This window comes from Rhineura floridana, chromosome 1, assembly GCF_030035675.1.
Source record: "Rhineura floridana isolate rRhiFlo1 chromosome 1, rRhiFlo1.hap2, whole genome shotgun sequence".
Classification (NCBI taxonomy): Eukaryota; Metazoa; Chordata; class Lepidosauria; order Squamata; family Rhineuridae; genus Rhineura; species Rhineura floridana.
Genome location: NC_084480.1, coordinates 74,061,893 through 74,084,256, shown reverse-complemented (window position 1 = coordinate 74,084,256; position 22,364 = coordinate 74,061,893). Strand labels below are relative to the sequence as shown.

At 44.4% G+C, this 22,364-nt stretch overlaps 1 protein-coding gene and 1 pseudogene across 6 annotated transcripts in view; both read left to right on the top strand.

The window, feature by feature from the left end:
* Positions 1-755: 755 nt before the first annotated feature.
* EPB41L4A (erythrocyte membrane protein band 4.1 like 4A) overlaps positions 756-22,364 on the top strand; it is a 160,282-nt gene continuing 138,673 nt past the window's right edge. For 2 of the 6 annotated variants that reach the window (XM_061623988.1, XM_061623958.1), the window contains exon 1: positions 2,292-2,637. Coding sequence is in view for 3 of the 6 variants with exons in the window: in XM_061623929.1 (XP_061479913.1) it covers positions 2,286-2,384 (99 nt within the window). In the remaining 3 variants the exon portion in view is untranslated. Of the gene's footprint in view, positions 1,529-1,700; positions 1,784-1,841; positions 1,876-2,041; positions 2,638-22,364 lie in introns of those variants that run through there. The other 4 variants (XM_061623929.1, XM_061623940.1, XM_061623950.1 and 1 more) reach the window with 4 other exon arrangements.
* Positions 9,784-9,902, top strand: LOC133375851 (5S ribosomal RNA; annotated as a pseudogene).

The following is a 22,364-nucleotide window of genomic DNA, read 5'->3' as shown; positions in this document are numbered from 1 at the left end:
CAGAGTGGTGTCGGTGGCTGCTTCTTGCCTGCCTGCTCAAGTGTACGAAGCCTTCAAGTGTTCTGTATGCAAGGCTTACCTGACCTGATTGTTTCATTTCAGAAATGTGCATTGTTACTTTGAATAAAGTTTGCTGAAATATGTTGAACTGCTCTTCTTTTTTGTGGTGTAGGAACCTATCTATTCTTTCCATGTTATCCCTACCTCTGGTACCAAACTTTCTGTTGACAAAGTAATCTCCAGCAACATACCTACTTTGTTAACTGAGATATTATTGTATGTGCTTAACATCCCCATGGAAATCTATGGATCTTAAAGGGGCACCATTCATTTCAATGGAGTGTGCATAGGAGAAATCCCCAGAGTATTGTGTCCAGGAAATTTCAGTTCCTTGAGATGTTCCAGAGGGACATCTGTTAGTCTCTTCCAGCAAAAACGTCTGGGACCCTAAAGCCTAACACATTTATTGTGACATATCTAACAAAGTGGACTTGGGTCCCCAAAAGCTTATTTCATTATAAACTTGTTAGTTTTTAAGGTGCCCTAAGACTTTTTTGGGTTTCCCACCCCCTACAAACCAGCAATTCTTGAATTTTTAATTCAGAGGAGTGGTTGATGGTTGTGCACATTCAGTGACCCCCCCCCCTTCCTCAACAGCTAGAACAAAGTCCAGTTCCCTGGAATCGCCCAGCAGGGGTCACTGCTGTCCCAGCGCAGGCTCCCCACCTTCTCCACCGGTGCTGCTCCTGCTGCTGGGCAGAGGAAGGTGAAAGGTTGGCAGGAGCAGAAGGGCGGAGGGAAAGAAAGGGAAGCAACGCTGGCTGGGCAGCCGACCTGGAAACCAACACCGCAGAGGTGCCAAGCGGCGAGCCACCCCCAGCAGCAGAGCAGGGAGTTGTGAAGACGACGTTGCGCCGGCAGCTTAGCCCGAGGAGGCTTGGCTCACTGGCGACCCCGACCTGCCTCCCCCGGGAATAGCGCGCGGCAGCAGCTGTCGCCGCCTCGGGTCCTGGAGCTCAAAGCTACCGCAGCTGCGCTCCTGCCCCGCCTTCGCTCTCTTCGGCCATGCCGGCAAAGGTGGCCCTGGAAGCGGAGCCTGGTTCTAGGAGCAGCGAGAGAGGAGGGCTGGTCGACAAGGCAGCGCATTTTTCGCGGTCGCTCGGCTTTTTCTGGGAGGCGAGGAACTGAGCGGTGGCTGCGCTGAGGCAGGTGGCGCTTCTGCTGCGCTTGGCGCCAACCTCGAGCCCCTTCACAGGGAACTTTGGCTGGCGGAGTTGGGCGTCAAGGGAGAAAGAGAAACCCCGAATCCCTCGCGCGGCATACGACAAGGAGAAAGCGGCCGCCAGAGCCGCCCAGACCCCCCCCCCCCGACTTTGGCACCGACTGAAGAGGAAGACACGCCGCCTGACTGGAAAGCGCAGTCTGGCTGCTCCTCGGGGAGTGCTCCGCGCAGTCCGGCAGTGCGAGCCAGCTCTCCCCGCGCTCTGTCAGGAGGAGCTCCCTGCCCTTTTCTTTTCGTCCATTGCAGGTATCGGGCGCGCGGGGGGGGGACGCGTGTAGCAGGGAGGGGCGGCTTACCATTTGTAGAGCTTCACACAAAAGAGCTGTCCCTGAGCGGGGGAGGTGGTGGAACGTGGCTAATCATTAATCGAAGGGATGTGGCTCGAGTGAGCCACGCTACGGCAGCCGGTATGAAAAGGAGGGACGGGCGCCCCGGCACATGGCATTTCCTCAAGTTCTTCTGGGCTGGAACGGACTGTGGCTGAAGGGCGCCTTGAGGATGGTCTGTTTCTGTTTGGTGTTGGATTATATAAATTGGTATTTGCGGCAGGATAGAAGTGGGCTGCGTAACTGTAGGGCTCATGTGCACCAAAGGTCAGTGGTTTCTCATGGCCGAGCAGTGAACAAAGAAGCCCAGGGGCACTGAGAAATGCTTGCACTGCAAACTTTGTAATGTGCTTTACCTTTGCAAACTTTAATACCAAGGTATACGTGAATCTCTTCTGCCTAGTGACCAATGTATTTTTTTCCCCATCCACAGGGACACAAGAAGAACTTTGACTTTTTTTGTGGAACGTCTCAAGAGGACTTTTTCCCCTTTAGCATTTAGCTCACCCACGCTATGAAAAGCTGGAGCCTTGACTTCACAAAGCAGAAGAAAAACCTCCGCTCTTCTGGGTTGCTGAGCCAAATGATGTATTGTTTGCCAGTACTGTGTTAATTTCCCCGCTTGCCTTCATCTCTTATTCACATTTGCCTTCTGACATCAAAGCACTGCAACAGCCATGGGCTGTTTTTGTGCTGTCCCGGAGGAATTTTATTGTGAAGTTCTGCTTCTGGATGAATCCAAGTTGACCTTAACCACCCAGCAGCAGGGGATAAAGGTAAGCACTGCCTGATCTGTTTTCACTGGGGTTACCCAGGCACTTGTCAATAGTGCTTGAAATGCTTTGTCTGGACTTGAGCAATAGGGGGCAAATCTGCATGGAAACACACTGTTCTGAGAGTGCTTGTCACAGGCTTGCTTCTAATTACCAGGAAATGGACATGTCAAGTGGCTTTAACTTTGCATCACATTTCATTACCAAAGAAGAAATTGAAATAGTGAGAACCAAGCAGCATGTTGAAGTCTTGAAGGTGATTGATAGGATTTTGTGTGTGACAGTTGTCTTGTGATTTGAATAATGTATACAGTAAAGTGTACAGAGTATGTTATATAATATTATAGAATCTGATAAAGTGAGAAAATGAAAATGAAACCATACTTCGGTTATTTTACAGGCGTGTATATTCTGATTGGGTGAAATCTTCTGAAAATGTTCTCTAGATGGCTTGTTTGTTTTATATAATTTACTTCGTACCATAATTTTCAGGAGTTGCAAGTATGGTTAACAGTCATGGACCTTCTATTAAATTTGAAAACATCAGCAAAGATATGTCCAGTGTTTGCCTGGTAAAATTATACTTTGAAAGGTATAGTCTGTGCTTGCTGAGGAATCTGTTAAGCACCAGGGTCATGATCCAGCCCCATTTGAGCACATTTTAATTCTTACTGATTTCAAGAAGAACCTTCAGTATGCTGCCATGTGCTTTATCAGCTTTTCAGTGACTATAAATGCAAGATGTCCAGGAACTAGTTCTGTAAATGGGCGTTTGCAGTTCTTTATCCAGTACTACCTAGGTAGGACTGGTCAGTATTCCTGCTTGGGAAGGAAGTCCATACATGCAAATATTTTTAAAGATTTGACTTCTACTTAACTGCTTAGTGTGTGCCAGTGTTGTGTAGTGGTTAAGGTGTTGGACTACAGGGTTCGAATCCCCACGTAGCCATGAAGCTCACTGGGTGACCTTGGGCCAGTCACTGTCTCTCAGCCTCATGAAAACCCTATTCATAAGGTCGCCATAAGTCGGAATCGACTTGAAGACAGTTCATTTACGTTTTTGTTAACTGCTTAAAATACTTATTGTGTGTTCTGTTTTATAGAAGTGAATGTTGATAGGGCCAAGTTTCATTTTAATTAAGAAAACTTTTTTATGTGAATGTTTCTACAAGGAGGCAGACAGCGATTCTTTAAGAGTTGTCTTTTCTTGGCTGCTTTAGTTGGACTGCAAAATATTACATGCCTTGATTACTATAAGTATGCTGGAGTTAGGAGTAAAGAAAGGGTTACACAGTGAGGTTGTTCAGCTATTGGTGACGGTCTACAGTAGAGGTTCTTCACCTGTGGACCATGGATGGGCTTCAGGGGGTCTGTGAACTGGACACACACACAAAAACCATTTCCAATACAATACATTTTATTTATTTATTTATGAGGATCCATAGCTTTCATTATCAAAGCGGTCTGTGACCCAAAAAAGGTTAAGAACCATTGGTCTACAGCAAGTATACCTTTAATAAGAATCCAGTTTGACTTGTTTGTGAACTTAATCACGAGTGTGATCCTTCCTGAAACTGAAGCTGTTTGTGGCAATTGGAAAACTTTGACATTCAGTGAAGTGAAAGGATCCTATTAGAAAATTAGTCTTATTAATTTCAGTTAATTATATATGCTTAGGATAAAAATCTAAGTGACTCTTGACTAATTTGTATTTGCCAATCCTGTGACTGCAATTCAGGAAACTTAGTTGTACACCTAAGAGTCACTTTATACTAACATTATGTTTTTAGTGGAAAATATAAGATTATTTAAATTATTATTATTATTATATTATATTTATTAGTCGCCCATTTGGCTGGTTGACCAGCCACTCTGGGCGACGTACAAGATAAAATACATTGAACATTAAAAAATTAAAATTTAAGAACCCAACAGTAAAACTTAACCCATTCCAAAGGCCTGCCGGAAAAGCCAAGTCTTCAAAGTCCGTCGGAAGCTCATCATAGAAGAGCAAATTTTCAATCATGCAAGTTTCCACCTGCAGTCTGAACTAAAAAATGGGTTTACTATTATTACATACACTGTGAGACATATCTAGGCCACCAAGTAGGTTTTATTCCCCTACGCCTTGTTTTGTACTGTGTATGATGATGTTTTCGTAGCAGTCTGAACTGATTTTTAAAACTTTATATTACTTTCTGCTGTGGCCATAGTTTGGTGCAGGCTAGGAAAACCTACAGCTCGTCCTATTGTTTTAATTGTGAGCCGCCCTGAGTTCCTCAGAAGAAGGGCGGGGTATAAGTATTTTAAATAATAATAATAATAATAATAATAATAATAGAAGGGGCATGGCGGAGATCATTTGGGAGAGAATTCCATAGGGTGGGGGCCACTATTGAAAAGGCCCTCCCTCTGGTCCTCACCAGCCTAGCTGATTTAACCAGTGGGATCGAGAGAAGGTCTTCTGAGGCTGATCTTGTTGAGCGGCATCCCTGCAGATGCTGGAGGCGCTCCTTCAGATAGACTGGTCCAAAACCGTATAGGGATTTAAAGGTTAAAACCAACACCTTGAATTGGGCTCGGTAAGCAACCGGTATCCAGTGCAACTCCTTTAACACTGGAGTGATATGATCCTGCCGGCGGCTGCCTTTGATCAGATGAGCCGCTGCATTCTGTACCAGTTGCAACTTCTGGACCGTTTTCAAGGGTAACCCCACGTAGAGCGCATTACAGTAGGTGAGAGGTGACCAGGGCATGTACTACTGGTGGGAGCAGATGGTTGGGAAGGTAGGGACGCAGCCTCCGTATCAGATGGAGTTGATACAGCGCCGCCCGGCTCACAGCCGAAACCTGAGCCTCCATGGACAGCTGGGAATCAAGGATGACCCCCAGGCTGCAGACCTGGTCTTTTAGGGGCAAACAAACCCCATTAAGCACCAGGTCTATATCCCCCAACCTTCCCTTGTCTCCCACAAACAGTACCTCGGTTTTGTCTGGATTCAGTTTCAGCTTATTCCTCCCCATCCAGCCACTCACCGACTCCAGGCACTTGGACAGGGTTTCTACAGCCAGCCTCGGTGAAGATTTAAATGAGAGATAGAACTGTGTGTCATCCGCATACTGATGACACTGCAGCCCAAATCTCCTGATGATCACCCCCAGTGGCTTAATATAGATTTTAAACAACATCGGAGAGAGGATGGAACCCTGTGGCACTCCACAAGTGAGAGGCCAAGGGTCCGAAACCTCCTCCTCCAATGCTACTCTTTGGTACCTACCGGAGAGGAAGGAGTGGAACCACTGCAATACAGTCCCTCCCACGCCTAACATCTCCAGGCAAACTTTAGTATGTGAATGCAAACTTTAGTATGTGAATATGTCCAATACTAGGAAGCGGATCATACATATGAATCAAAATTGGTTGCATCTCCCCACTGAGTGCCCATTGGGTAGGAAACCTGGGTTTGTTGCCATGTAATATGAGAAAACAGCTTTAATCCTACTGATATAAATGAACCAAAATGTGCAGTCAGGCCCCACTCTGCACAACGTGAACAGTGTGATCTTATGCATGTTTACCTCAGAAGTAAGTCCTACTGGGTTCACTGGGGCTTACTCAGTTGCAGGGTTGCACCCGACATGTGCCTAAGACCACTGATGATATTTTAATGGCCTAAAGCGCATTTAGCTTTGTGTTGGAATGTGACTTTCACACCACTTCAACAGCCTTGGCTTCTGACAAAAGGATCTTGGGAACTGTAGTTTGGTGAGATGTTTAAACTGTTGGAGAGTCGTGATGCTGGGAATGGAGAGTTCTGAGTGTGCTTATGTGTGTGTGTTTGAATCTTTCCTAAAGATTATACCTTCCCTGCAAATTAGTCAGACCAGAGACTTTAAGCTTTAAAATAAGAAATAATTACTTTATTCTGGAAGTACATGCTTGATAGGAAAGAGTCCTATATCTAGCTAACTAGCTAAGTTGGAGGCACAAACACTGAGCTCATTGCTTGCCCTCATGCTCGGAGGAGAGGGAGAAACAAAGGAATATGTCTGCTCCCCTCTCAAGAGAAAGAAGAAGACTGGGAAAGAGGGAAGGAACTGGGATCAACATCCTCTGCATATCAGTCTAGCAGGAAGGAAGATACAGCAGGAGATCAAAGGTCAGGTATAGCCTAGCAACCAAGAGGTCTCCTCTCTAGCTACCCTTTTTAACCCCATGCAGCCTCAACCCAAGTTGGAGTTGAACTCCATATATTCCAACATAAACTTCTCTGTTTGGAGAGTTTTAGCCTCCTCACAGGAGTACAGTTTCATGGATTCCTATATGCTGCACTCCTAGCCCCACTTACTTGGGAGCAAGCCCCACTGAATTCATTATGACTTACGCCTGAGTGGATATGATTAGGATTATGCTGTTAATCAGTTCAAGGTAAGACTGCAATTTTATGCATGCTAACTTGCTATAAGTCCCATTGAACTTAGTGGGGCACACTTTCAAATTAATGTGCATGTCTGCAGCAGCAAAGTGAAGATACAGGTTTAAGTTCCAACTAACTTTTGTTAAGTATCTACTTAAGATAATAATTTAATGAAGTGGTAGAATCATTGGGCCAGAGAGCCATTGAGTTAGGCAAGATTTTTTTTTAAAAAAAGGTTTTTTAATAGAGCCAGCTTTGTATTTCTTACTTTATTTGCATTTTGAAAGTGATAACATAGCTATGTATATTGTAATGAGTTCTGCTTCATTACAATATATTTTACATGAGAAGATTATAAAAGAATGCAGTAATTTATTTTTAATTCATATTTGGGGGTTGAAGTCTAGTGAATATGTCATACTGAAATGTCAACAGAGACATCATCCTTCCAGCATAATAAAACTCTGAGAGAGAAAACAATTATGACAAGTTACAGGCTGGTATTAACCTTGTTGTACATTCCAAATAGTTTATAGGTTGGTTTTTAATTGTAGAGATAGTGTTGTTTTACAAACACTGTTATTTTGCCTAAATGTCATACATACAAGTAATAATTCAAGCTGTCACAAGAGGCAATTTATTCTAAACAGGTTTAACATGTGTTAATGTCACAACATCACAATGGATGTTGTCATAGTTGTTTCTTTGGATTAATTCCTTCTTGGGGACCAACAACTTTAAGGTAATGCATCCTCCTCTGTTCATTCAGTTATGAAGTTCTTACAGTTTCATGCCATGTAGGGGGTTCATTTCTTGGTCAGTGTGGAGTGTCTTACCCTAATATGGAACGAATGATTATTTGAATCTGTGCTCCAGGCAAACACTTGCAGGGTCACTGTGAGGAAAGTGTCTAGCAGAAGTCGGGATGCTGTATAGGGGATGTGTGAGAACATGATTTGTCTAAAAAGTATCTTACTAAGAGTATTGCAGGGAAAGGGAACAATATGGGATCACATGCAAGAAAAATATGCTGTCGAAGGACAGGGATTCCTGAGGTTTTCCTGGATGCTTTGAGGACCTTGGGGTAAATGCGGTGGTTTGTAGTCTTGGGTCAACAAATTGGGCAGTGGCAAGATGAAAAACAGAGAGGTTAGCATACAAAGTTAAAGTAGATTTAGTAGCAGCTCTGATTCCTTTAGGCTGCATACAAATGTACCAATAAAATGTGTTTGGCTTGCAATATCTGATTCAGCTGATATCAGCAACTCCACATGCTGCAGAGTGAAGGAACTGTGTTCACTGTCCTGTGTTGGAATATGGTGGTAAATCTGCAGAATGACACATACTTGCTTGGAAATAAGGTCCCCAGAATGCCTCCTTGCACTCAACAATTCTCGTTCATATACCTTTGAATTCCTTGATGCAGTAGGAGCTAAAGCAGCCATAGATTCTCCTGTCAATACTCTCCTTGGCCATGGCACCTACTCCCTTGCTTTGAAGGCCTGCTGCCAACAGAAGTGGGGACAGATATCAGAACAAGGTGGGAGAATTGGTAGCTGCCATATCTCTTTTCTGCATTGAGCAGACTCAAAGATATGTATCCAGGTTGCAGGTGGCTATTCTCTTTCCTCACCACCTGTGGCCTGGGAGTTGTTTCCCCATCATTCAGTACTACCGAAGAGTGTGTGAATTAAGTAAACACATGATTGGATTGGGGTCAGAGACATGGCCACTTGGTTCACACGTGCTTCCTTGCAGCATGGAATTACACTGTAGAGACTGTAGCATATGTGAATGAGAAAGAGAGAGGATTGTCACCTTGCAGCTTGGATATACTCACACACAGACACATGCATGCTATAGTGTGGTTGCTATTTTTCTGCTGTGCAGCGTCATGCTACAAGGAAGCATTTGTGAATGGTATGGACATGGCCTGTTGCATGAGTGAGACTGAAGTCATAGACCTACAGTGCCTTGCAAAAGTAATCAGAACCCTGACCAATGCTCTCATATTACTGAATTACAAATGGTACATTGTAATTTTGTTCTGTATGATATTTTACTTTGAAACACTGAAACTCAAAATCAGTTATTGTACGGTGACATTGGTTTTGTGTTGGGAAATGCTTGTAAGAAACATAAAAAACTGAAACATGTTGAACCAATGGGGAAATCCCTGGGGAAATTCTGGAGTAGATTATTAACTGGTCAGTCTGTAAGTACCTTGAAAACAATGTAGAGATTACTAGAAGCCAACATGGATTTGTCAAGTACAAATCCTGCTAGACTATCTTGTTTCATTTTTTGATCAGGTAACCTCCCTGGTGGACTGTAGAAATGCTGTGACCATAATATATCTTGACTTCAGCAAAAGCTATTGACAAAGTGCTCCATTATATTCTGATTAACAAGCTAGCTAAATGTGGGCTGGATGGAACAACTATTAGATGGATCCACAGTTGGCTACAGAATCGTACTCAAAGAGCGCTTATCAGTGGTTCCTTCTCAAAGTGGGGGGAGGTAATGAGTGGGATATCACAAGGCTCATTCCTGGGCCCACTGCTCTTCAACATTTTTATTAATTACTTGGATGAGGAGGTGCAGGGAAACCTTATCAAATTTGCAGATGATAAAAAATTGGGAGGGATAGCTCATACCCTGTAAGACAAACAAAATTCAAAGTGATAGGCTAGAGCATTGAACTGAAAACAACAGAATGAAATGTAAGAGGGATAAGTGTGAAGTTTTACACCTAAGAAAAAGAAACCAAATGCGCAGTTATAAAAAAATAGGGGATACATGACTCAGCAATACTACATGTGAGAAGGATCTTGGAATTGTTGATCACTAGCTGAATATGAGCTAACAGTGTAATATAGCTGCAAAAATGGCAAATGCTATTTTAGGCTGCATTAACAGAAGTATAATTTCCAAATCGCGTGAGGTTCTAGTTCTCCTTTGTTTGGCACTGGTTAGGCTTCATATTCTACGGCCATACTACCCTGAACATGCTTGATCTCGTCTGATCTTGGAAGCTAAGCAGGGTCAAGCCTGGTTAGTACTTGGATGGGAGAATGTTTGGGAATACCAGGTGCCATAGGCTTAGAGGAAGGCAATGGTAAGCCACCTCTGAGCACCTCTTCCATGAAATCCCTATGAATATATCCAAAAAAAGATGCATGGGTTGCCATAAGTCGTAATTGACTTGAAGGCATATAACAACAAAGCCTCATATTGAGTACTGCATCCACTCTGGACATTGCACTTTAAGAAGGATGTAAACAAACTGGAACAGGTTCAGAGGAGGGCAACAAGGATGATCAGGGGACTGAAAACAAATCCCTATGAGGAGAGACTGAAAGAACTGGACATATTTAGCCTTGAGAAGAGAAGGCTGAGGGGAGATATGATAGCACTCTTCAAGTACTTGAAAGGTTGCCACACAGAGGAGGGCCAGGATCTCTTCTTGATCATCCCAGAGTGTAAGATATGGAATAATGGGTCAAGTTACAGGAAGCCAGATTTTGGCTGAACATCAGGAAAAACTTCCTGTTAGAGTAGTACGACAGTGGAACCAATTACCTAGGGTGGTGGTGGGCTCTCCAACCCTGGAGGCATTCAAGAGGTAGCTGGACAGGTGTGCTTTAACCTGGATTCCTGCATTGAGCAGGGGGTTGGACTCGATGACCTTATATGGCTCTTCCAACTCTACTATGTTATGATTCTATGATCTACACATTTCCATGGGGTTTGCTTCCTGATAAATATGCTGGAGATCACGGACTTAATAAAGTTTACTTAGCAGCCCCGGCCACAATGGACGTAAAGCTTCCTGGATCTGTTTCCAAAGACAGTGATTTGAAATCATTGATGATTAAGTGCTTGTGTCCACAGGTGATTCCCATTTCCTGCTGGAGGACTATTGCTGTACTTCCGTGTCTGCAACAGATCTTGAGGTCTTTTTCCATATTACTGTAGCATGCAGTTTGTCCCAGTTAAGGAGGACTGGAAAATGAAATAAGTTACTATCAGGACAGGTGAAGAAAAGAGCCAGCATGTGGTGAAGCAAGCATAGGAAGTGGTCTGTCTCAAGAGAGAAATTCTTGAAAATACTGCGTATTGGAGCTGTCTGGCTAGGATTTAATAAACCTTGGAGTTGGTCATAGGTATTTGTGTCCCCTGGGAGGACTTTATATCCCTTCTGAAGCCTCTGTGTTTTCTCCATTATTTTTCCAGGGCCATGCATCTTTGACTTCTACCCTTCTTTCCCCTTAGTGTCTTTATTTATGGTACTGGTTGCTTGAACCTGGATTCTAGAAAAGGTTCCTTGAAGTTGGAAAAAAAAGCCACTCTTAATGTTATCATGGGTCTTGGTTAGTGGATTTCAAAGTATGTTTACAGGACCTCTGGAAGTTTCAGAACTGGTGAACAAACTTCCCAGAAAGCCAGCTTGACCAATCACTACTGATATTACCCTTGTGATGCTCAACCTGAAGGTGTACTTTGGTTTGTGTGTGACAATGGCAAAGTTTAATAAGCATTGCTAGTGTCATGCATAAGCTTAGTGCATGGCAAGTGGTAATATGAGCTAGAACCAAAAGAACAGGAAGAAAAAATGTATGAGGATAACTAAATAAGGCAAATCATTGAGAAAATATGTGCTTATTCACAAATTTAAGATGACTAGCTATGCTGCAGAAGGAGGGGAAGACAAAGTGTTTTGTAAGATTATTAAAATGTTCCTTCTATATTTCAACTTTTCCAAATAAAACCTTATTGCAAAGTAAAGAGCCATGCTGGCTTAATTGTTTCTCCTATAGATTACAGTATGTTGCACATGAATCTTGTTGTACAGTTATAGTGCAACCCTTTGAGCGCACATTCCAAAGCCCTGCTCTCTGTATGCTTTCTTTTAACAACACTTAACACCCTGTGCATTGGCTGAAGATACTGTATGTGCGCCTGTTAAATCACACACTGCCTTTTGATACATCTGAGCACCTTCCAGATTCTTACGGACTGAAGTGAGTGAGACCATTATTGCTTTCTCTTCTGCTGTGCTCTTGCACTTGCCCTCCTCCTCTTCAGCTCTTCAATTTATAGTCAAAAGCAGATGAATATATGACAGTTCAATTCCTGACACATTAATCAGGTTAACTCTGGTGATGCTGGCTAGCAAGTTGTGATTTTCTAAAGCTTTATCTTCAACCAAATGCCCTCTGCTCATCCTGTGCCTCAAGTTACTATTATGCACCTTGGGCTCTGCAAAAAGAGAGCCTGTTTATGTACATACATTTCATAATGTTCCACAATGCTAATAACACTTGATATTGAGGCAATTGCTTTTCTGGGAGTGGTAGAAACAAGCCCATTTGACAGCCACACCTGGAAGTTTGGCTTCCTTCAGCTTTAAGAGTGTCCTTGCACCTCAAAAGGAAGAGCTGTTGCTGAAAATAACCAAAGGCTACTTCATAGACTTTAGACAAAACATCAGCAATATCTCTCTGGCTTCAAATGTCAGCTATCCTTTTCTTATTCAGTCCTTGATCTCCTGCGAGATTGTGTCCAGTGGGACTAAAGAGGCTTCTGTGTTGATGCTGCAAATGGGAAAATAATTGTTGCACTGCACATGGGCTGCCCAAAAGGAGGATGTGTCTCTTTGCTTAACAGTTCCTTGTTCTGGCTCCTCGTAAGATGAGAAGGTGTTGCCCAGCTCATGGTTCAGTTTCCACCAATATCTTCCCCCACCATGATCTGACCTACCAGATTAGGAGTTATTTCATTATTAAGTGAGCGAATACCCATAGCTTGCAGCAGTCGGGGGTGGGGGTAGAAATCATCCCTTGAGAAGGCAGACAAAACTCCAAACAAGGCTGTACTAATAACAATAGGTCATTGGTCTTATGGTAATAGTTGTAGCAGAAACATTATTTTGGCGGTGAAAGAGACAAGAGAGTTGAAGGCATGGGCCCAGAGGAGCTAGTAGTCAAATAAGCTGGAAGTTATATTCAGCTAAAAAAAGATGGCAAACTTTGGCAAAAAAGATTGCCTAAGGACTTGAAGGGATAATATCAGTTACTAGTTAAATGGATTACTGATCCAAACTGGTATAAGGCAGCCTTCATCAATGCTGCCCTCCGGATGTGTTCATCTAAAACTCCCAGCTAGCATGGAGGGCACCATGTTGGGAAAGGCTGGTAAGGCAACATCAAGTTACTGACACAATTAGTGTGGTTGTAACTATCAAACTATAACTTCAGGTTAAATGATGTTTTAAAAATCCTAAAGGACAATATGGTGTGTTAGGTTTATGCTCAATATGGTGAATGAAGTCTGCCTGCTCTGGCGCTGACATGTTTTTGGTGCCTGGTTTACGTGTTCCTCTTTACCTGGACAGTTGATAGGTTTATGCTCAATATGGTGAATGAAGTCTGCTTGCTCTGGCGCTGACATGTTTTTGGTGCCTGGTTTACGTGTTCCTCTTTACCTGGACAGTTGATGGAATTTGATCCATCTGAGTCAAGGCTCTGCTGGTGCAGCTCTGTGTTGCTGCTAAGTTTCCACCTTCCCCTGTGGAATATGGTGTTTTTGATATATTGATTTGATGGTTTAAATTTTTAGGGTTCTTAACAATTTTGTATGCTTTAAAACTTGTCTAGAGATTGCCCTCTGTTAGGCAAGTAACAATTAATAAAATCAATCAACTAATTTAAAAATTGCAAGTATACTGTATCTAATAATGTCATAAATATTTCATAAAGGGATAGCATGATGCTATGAAAGCTGCCACATTTTGGCTGTTGTACAAATACTGCCTCAGCAATCAAATTGCAAAATATAATTCCATCTATAGTTTTCATCATTTCAGAATTCTTTCTCGAGCACAGGAATCCTGCCAAGAATCAGAGTCCCTTCCCCCTTCCAAGTTAATGTAAGCCTATTTTCTGATAATTATAATTCCAAAGTTGGTAGCTTCATTATGGTTGGCAATTTTCAATGAGATGAAGCTGAATATGATTTATTTTGAAGTAGACTAGTATACAGCTGTAGTAGTATGCATGCTGCTTCTACCACAGAAGTCCAAATTAGGCATGCAAAAGGAAGATTATTAGATTTAAAGAACACAAGTCTGATGTTTTCTGCTTGCACTAGGAAATTACTGTTCATTAAAACTAGTGTAACAGCCCCAGCCAATAACATTGTTGCTCAAACCTCAGGCTGACCAGGAGGTAACTTCATTTAAAAATTAATGGGTTTCTGTCGTGCTGTCATGCCAGTTTCATTAATTTAGTTAGATGCACCCTGGGAAAATAAAGTGTCTCAATTCATTACATAGTTGTTCTTTGGAGAATTCAAAATTGCTGGTCTCATCTGTAAAGATGTAGGAAAAATTAGTAATCTATTTCAAATAATGGCAGTCATGTCAAAGAATGGTTAATTTATGAAAAGATTTGCAAGATCTTTTGTTCCTTTCAGTCTTTTTCAAATAAATACCAGAAATATGGAGAGAGCTGATACTGTATCATTCACATATATGTATATAAAAATATTAAACTCTGATTCTTTTTACTAGCATGCCAAAATTATAAACTCCTTTAAAAAAGAAAAGAAAAAGAAGCCTCTTTACACCTGCAGGTGTGGCAGTGGATGTGCTAAATCGATGCCTTGTCTCAGTAATGGACTGGATGAGAGCCAATAAACTGAAGCTTAATCCAGACAAGACTGAGGTGCTGTTAGTGGGTGATTCCCTAAACCCAGATGGTGAGGCATGACCTGCTGTGGATGGGGCTCCATTCCCTCTGAAGGAGCAAGTAACTTTTGGATCCATTTCTGTTGCTTGAAGTTCAAGTGGTCTCAGTGGCATGGAGTGCCTTTCATCAGCTTCGACTGATAGCTCAGCTGCGTCACTACCTTGACAGAACAGCCTAACTACAGTTGTCTACACTCTGGTAATTTCTAGGTTGGATTACTGCAGCGGATGCCTTTGAAGATGGCTGGGAAACTGCAGCTGGTACAGAATTTGGCAGCTAGATTGTTAAGTGGCATAGGACAGTCGGAACATATAACACCTATTGAAGCACAAGTGCACTGGCTACCAATTAGTTTCCAGGCTCAATCCAAAGTGCTGGTTTCAATCTATAAAACCTTATGTGGCTCAGGATCCTAGTACCTCTCCCCACATGAACCAACCTGGACCTTCAGTTGAGCCCCTTCTTCATGTGCTCCCTCTGAGGGAGGTGCAGAGGGGGGCAACATGAGAATGGGCCTTTTCAATGGTGGCTCCCCACTTGTGGAATGCTCTCCCTAGGATGGTACATCTGGCGCCATGATGATCAATTTTTTAGGCCCCAGGCCAAACCCTTTTTTTTTAACCCAGGCTTTTGGCCCTTAATTTGAAGGGCTTTAGGTATCAATGGCCTCTTTTAATGTGGCAGGTCTCACAAGACCTGTCTCTATTTGTACTGATTTGTTTTTATAATAATAAATAATAATAAAATTTTATTTCTGGGTCGCCTATCTGGCCGGGTCAGCGGCCACTCTAGGCGACGTACAATTTAAAATTAAATACAGCAATAAAAAACAACATAAAAACCAAAACTTCGATCTAAAATTAATCTGAAGTTGGGGGTGGTTTCTTCCACCCCTGTGTCATGGTCAGATCACTATCTGGTAAATATAGACTTCTCGATGCCACACACCCTCCGCAGGGGAAAAGGACCTATTAGAATGGTCTGCCCCAGGCGCCTGATGGTTCCAGAAGGATTCCTGACTGCGCTTGGGGAATTGGAACCTGCTGAAGGCCGTCCGGTCGATACCCTGGTGATAGAGTGGAATGAGGGAATCACCAGGGCATTGGACCGGGTGGCTCCGAAACGTCCTCTCCCCCTGAACAGAACTCAGTTAGCACCATGGTATACACCACGGTTGCGTAATCTTAAGACAGGAGGTGAGACGACTAGAACGCTGGTGGCGGAAATCACGTTCCGAAGATGTCCGGACACAGGTTAGAGCAGCAGTAGCTGCCTATCAAGTGGCAGTGAAGGCAGAGAAGGAGAGGTTCTTTGCTGCCTCCATTGCGTCTGCAGAGTGCTGTCCCAGGAGGTTGTTCCAAGTGGTCCAAAGCCTGGTCGGTCCAGTTGCTCAGGAACCCTTGGAACAGTCAAAAGCCTCCTGTGACAAATTAGCAAAGCACTTTGCTGACAAAATCGAACACTTACAGAACTTGATCCTGTACGCCGTGGATACAGTAAATGAACCAGAGTTGACCAGTTGCAACCCGGTCACATGGGATCGATTTCGGCCTCTCCCTTCTGAGGATGTGGACAAGGTGCTCTCAACTTGCCCATCTTGGCTAGTGAAAGCTAGCAGGGCTGGGACCACCGGTTGGGCCAAGGAAATGGTTAATGCCTCCTTGAGGGAGGGAGTAGTCCCTGGTAGCCTCAAGGAGGCAGTAGTGAGACCTCTTTTAAAGAAACCCTCCTTGGACCCAGATAACTTGAACAACTATAGACCGGTGGTGAATGTCCCTTTTTTGGGCAAGGTTTTGCAACGGGTGGTTGCCGGCCAGCTCCAGGCGCTCTTGGATGAAACCGTTTATCTAGATCCGTTTCAATCTGGTTTTAGGCCCGGTTTTGGCACCGAAACAGCCTTGGTCGCCCTGTATGATGACCTTTGTCGGGAGAGGGACAGGGGGAGTGTGACTCTGTTGATTCTCCTTGATCTCTCAGCGGCGTTTGATACCATCGACCATGGTATCCTTCTGGGGAGACTCGCGGAGTTGGGTGTCGGGGGCACTGCTTGGCAGTGGTTCCGCTCCTACTTCGCGGACCGTCACCAGAAGGTAGTGCTTGGGGAACATCACTCGACACCATGGACTCTCCATTGTGGAGTCCCTCAGGGGTCGGTCTTGTCCCCCATGCTTTTCAACATCTACATGCAGCCGCTGGGTGCGGTCATCAGGAGTTTTGGAGTGCGTTGCCATCAATATGCTGACGACACGCAGCTCTATTTCTCCTTTTCATCTTCTTCAGGTGAGTCTGTTGATGTGCTGAACCGTTGCCTGACCGTGATAATGGACTGGATGAGAGCTAATAAACTGAGACTCAATCCAGACAAGACCGAGACACTGCTGGTGAACGCCTTCCCTGCTCAGATGGTGGATGTTCACCCTGTTCTGGATGGGGTTACACTCCCCCTGAAAGAACAGGTACGTAGTTTGGGGGTTCTTTTCGATTCTTCCTTGTCTCTCGAGGCCCAAGTGGCCTCGGTGGCACGGAATGCATTTTACCATCTTCGTCTGGTAGCCCAACTACGCCCCTATCTGGACAGGGATGACCTCGCCTCCGTTGTTCATGCTCTGGTAACTTCAAGATTGGATTACTGTAATGCGCTCTACGTAGGGCTGCCCTTGAAGACAGTTTGGAAGCTTCAGCTGGTGCAGAACGCGGCTGCCAGACTATTGACGCGGACCAGTCGGTCTTCGCATATAACACCTATTCTGGCGCGTCTGCACTGGCTCCCTATTTGCTTCCGGGCGAGATTCAAGGTTCTGGTTTTGACCTATAAAGCCTTACACGGCGTGGGACCTCAATACCTTGTGGAACGCCTCTCTCGCTATGAACCTACCCGTTCACTTCGTTCAGAATCTAAGGCCCTCCTCCGGGTACCAGCTCATCGGGAAGCCCGGAGGGTGGTTACTAGATCTAGGGCCTTTTCTGTGGTGGCCCCTGAGTTGTGGAACAGCCTCCCCGAAGAGGTACGCCTGGTGCCTACACTTCTATCTTTCTGGCGCCAGGTAAAGACCTTTTTATGCTCCCAGGCATTTTAATCTTTTAATTTTCTTAATCTTTCTACTTTTAACATTATCCTTCTTAATTTGTGTTGTATTTCGTTTTTGTTGTGCTTTCTGTTGTTTGTTTGTACATGTTTTTGTGATTTTTTACTATGATATATTGTATTTTATCTTGTTTGTTCACCGCCCTGAGAGCTATTCTGCTAAGGGCGGTATATAAATTGAAATAATAATAATAATAATAATAATAATAATAATAATAATAATAATAATAATAATAATAACTGTGAAGCCTACCACATGTCTAAATGATCCTTGCCCGTCGTGGCTCCTTGTGAGCTGCAAAGAGAAATTGGGCGAGGGGATTAAGGCGGTGGTTAATGCATCCCTGGAGGAGGGTGTAATGCCATTAGCCCTCAAGGAGGCAATTGTAAAGCCCATCTTAAAGAAGCCCTCCTTGGATCCCCAAGTTCTAAACAACTTTCGCCCAATTTCAAATTTACCATTCCTGGGCAAGGTCATTGAGCGAGTGGTGGCTAATCAGCTGTCGACACACTTGGATGAAACGGATTATTTGGATCCATACCAATCGGGTTTCAGGACTGGACATGGTACTGAAACAGCCTTGGTCACTCTGGTGGATGATATGAGGAGGGCATTAGATAGGGGAGAATTCACCTTTCTTGTCCTCCTCGATCTCTCAGCGGCTTTTGATACTGTTGACCACAGTATCCTTTTACATCGCCTGGAGGGGTTGGGAATAGGAGGCACTGTACTGCAGTGGTTCTGTTCCTTTCTCTCCGGTAGGCATCAACAAGTAGCATTGGGGGAAGAGGTTTCAGACCCTTGGCCTCTCAATTGTGGTGTGCCACAGGGTTCTATCCTCTCTCCCATGCTATTTAATATCTATATGAAGCCGCTGGGGACAATCATTAGGAGATTTGGGCTGCAGTGTCACCAATATGCGGATGACACTCAGCTCTATCTCTCGTTTAAATCCTCACCAGAGTTGGCTGTGGAGACCATGTCCAAGTGCCTGGAATCCGTGAGTGGATGGATGGGAAGGAACAGGTTGAAGCTGAATCCCGATAAGACCGAGGTGCTACTCGTGGGGGACAAAGGAAGGTTGGGAGATATTGACTTGATGTTCGATGGGGTGAGACTGCCCCTAAAGGACCAGGTCCGCAGCCTTGGGGTTGTTCTTGATTCCAAGCTGTCCATGGAGGCTCAGATTTCGGCAGTGAGTTGGGCAGCTTGGTATCAATTACACCTCATACGTAGACTGCAACCATACCTTCCTGTTCATCAGCTCCCATTGGTGGTACATGCCCTGGTCACCTCTTGTTTGGATTACTGTAATGCGCTCTACGTGGGGCTACCCTTGAAAACGGTCCGGAAATTACAACTTATACAAAATGCAGTGGCTCGACTACTTACAAACTGTCGCTGCCGGGAGCATATCACCCCAGTGCTGTTCGACCTGCACTGGCTCCCAGTTGTTTTCCGGGCCCAATGCAAGGTGTTGGTATTAACCTTTAAATCCCTACACGGTCTCGGCCCAGTTTATCTGATGGAGCGCCTCCAACGCCACCAATTATGCCGCCCGACAAGATCAGCCACACAGGGCCTTCTTTCAGTCCCGCCAACTAAAACAGCTAGGTTGGTGGGGACTAGAGAGAGGGCATTCTCAGTTGCGGCCCCCACTCTCTGGAACTCCTTCCCGTATGATCTTCGGCATGCCCCTTCCCTGAATGTATTCCGCCAGGCCTTGAAGACCTGGCTTTTCAGACAGGCCTTCGGGACTTCCGGGGAGGGTTAATCTCTATGACAAATTGCCTATTACTCTGAAATGTCATTGTGTATAGTTTTTATTGTTTGTATTGTATTATTATGATGTATTTTATTGTAACCGAGATGTACGTCGCCTAGAGTGGCCATTGGCCAGATAGGCGACACATAAATTAAATTATTATTATTATTATTAAAAACATCCACAGCTGTAGCAAGATAGAATTAATCTACTCCCGGGATCTTGTAGGCCTGCCTGAAAAGCCAAGTCTTCAAGGCTCGACGAAAACTTGGCAGGGAGGGGGCATGGCGGAGATCATAGGGCAAAGAATTCCAGAGGGTGGGGGCCACAATTGAGAAAGCCCTCTCTCTGGTCCGCACCAGCCTAGCTGTTTTTACTGGTGGGACCGAGAGAAGGTCTTGAGTGGCCGATCTCGTTAGGCGGCATATTTGGTGATGTTGGAGGCGCTCCTTTAGATAAATTGGGCCTAAACCGTATAGGGCTTTAAAGGTTAGTACCAACACCTTGAATTGGGCCCGGTAGACAACTGGTAACCAGGGCAGATCTTCTAACACTGGAGTAATATGATCACGGCGGCAGCTGTTCTTAATCAGTCGTGCCGCCGCATTCTGTACCAGTTGTAATTTCCGGACCGTTTTCAAGGGTAACCCCACGTAGAGCGCATTACAGTAGTCTAAGCGAGAGGAGACCAGGGCATGTACCACTCATGGGAGAAGATGGACAGGAAGGTAGGGTCGCATCCTTTGTATTAGATGTAATTGATACCAAGCTGCCCGGCTCACTGCCAAGACCTGAGCCTCCATGGACAGCTGGGAGTCAAGAATGACCCCGAGGCTACGGACCTGGTCTTTCAGGGGCAATTTCACCCCATTAAGCACCAGGTCTACATCTCCTAACCTTCCCTTGTCACCCACGAGCAGCACCTCGGTCTTGTCAGGGTTTAGTTTCAGCCTATTTCCTCCCATCCATTCACTTACAGACGCCAGGCACTTGGAAATGGTATCCACAGCCAACTCTGGTGAGGACTTGAACGAGAGATAGAGCTGGGTGTCATCTGCATATTGGTGGCACCGCAGCCCAAATCTCCTGATGATGGCTCCCAGCGGCTTTACATAGATGTTAAATAGCATGGGGGAGAGGATAGAACCCTGTGGCACACCACAATTGAGAGGCCAAGGGTCTGAAACCTCATCCCCCAATGCCACCCGTTGGTGCCTGTCCGAGAGATAGGAACGGAACCACTGTAAAACAGTGCCCCCTATTCCCATTCCCTCTAGGCGATCCAAGAGGATACCGTGGTCGACGGTATCGAAAGCTGCTGAGAGATCCAGGAGGACGAGGAATGCATATTCTCCCCTATCCAACGCCCTCCTTAAATCATCCACCAGTGCGACCAAGGCTGTTTCAGTTCCATGTCCAGTCCTGAAACCCGATTGGAACGGATCTAAGTAATCTGTTTCCTCCAAGTGCGTCTGTAATTGCTTGGCCACCACTCGTTCGATCACCTTGCCCAAGAATGGTAAATTAGAAACTGGGCGAAAGTTGTTCAACTCTTGGGGATCCAAGGAGGGCTTTTTCAGAATGGGCTTTATTACCACCTCCTTGAGGGCTGATGGCATTGCACCTTCTTCCAAGGAAGCATTCACCACCGCCATGATCCCTTCGCTCAGTTTCTCCTCTTTACAGCTCATAATGAGCCATGTAGGGCAAGGATCAAGCAAACAAGTGGTCGGCCTTACAGTAGAGAACACCTTGTCCACTTCCTCCGAGGGAAGAGGCTGAAACCGTTCCCACTTGACCGGATTGCAATTGGCCGACTCTGGCCCACTTCCTGTATCCACTTCCTGTATCCACTTCCTGTATTTTAGGTTGTGTTGTATGCGTTGTTTTAATGGGTTTGTTACAATTGGTTTTAATTTTGTTATAAGTTGCTTTGCAAGAAAAGCGACTAATAAATATAAATAATAATAGTATTTTCCATCCATACTGCATATCATCATGGAACAGAGTGAATTCATGCCTTATGTTTTGACTCAAAAAGCTAGTGCTGATGCAAGCAAGCCTTCATAGAGAATGCCTAGCCTTAGAGAAGGCCCTACCCCTGCTGAGAAGCTACTTTAGAATTTTTGACTTGCATGGAAATTACCATCTGTCCAACTGATGGTGACTCCCTGATTGGGCTGTGGCATTAGGGTTGCCAGATGTCTGGTTTTTGTTTGGAGACTCTGGATTTTTTGGGTGCTCTCTGGGTAAGTCAGGATAATCTCCAGACGCTCAGCTTTCATTAAAAAAAATAAAAATAAAGTAAGTTTCTAGGTGGTGTGGTTCACAAGATATACACCAAAACATCAGCCACCCCCTCTTAGCTTTAACCCCGCTCTTTCAGGTTTGTAGCCAATAAGTGAAGTCAGGGTTGTGACTGACAAGGCATTTCTGGGCCTCCAGGCAGTACCTAGACTGCATTGTAAAGGTAGAAAACTCCCCCCCTTTATATAAAAATATTTATATAAAAAGCTGTGCATTCATTAGTGAATTGAAAAGAACAATTTTAAAAGATACTTTTTTAAACATGGAAAGGGCTGTAACTCAGTGGCAGGGCATATGCTTTGCATGCAAAGGTCCAAAATTCAATTTCTGGAAAAAGCTATTGCCTTGAATCCTGGAGAGTCAACAGATAAAAAATACAATAGGTTCTACTTGCCTGAGTAGGCTTGCCTAAACAGAAATGTTTTTAGCAGGTGCCAAAATGAGTACAATAAAGGTGCCTGCCTAATGTCAATATGCAGGGAGTTCCAAAGTGTAGGTACTGCTGCCCTAAAGGATTGATTTCTTACAAGAGCAGAACAAGTACTATGTGGAACCTGTAACGTGGAAATCATGCCTTGAACTTGGCATGGTAGCAAATCAGCAATCAGTGCAGATTTCAGAGCAGAAGTGATATGTGCTGATAGGGTCTCACTTAT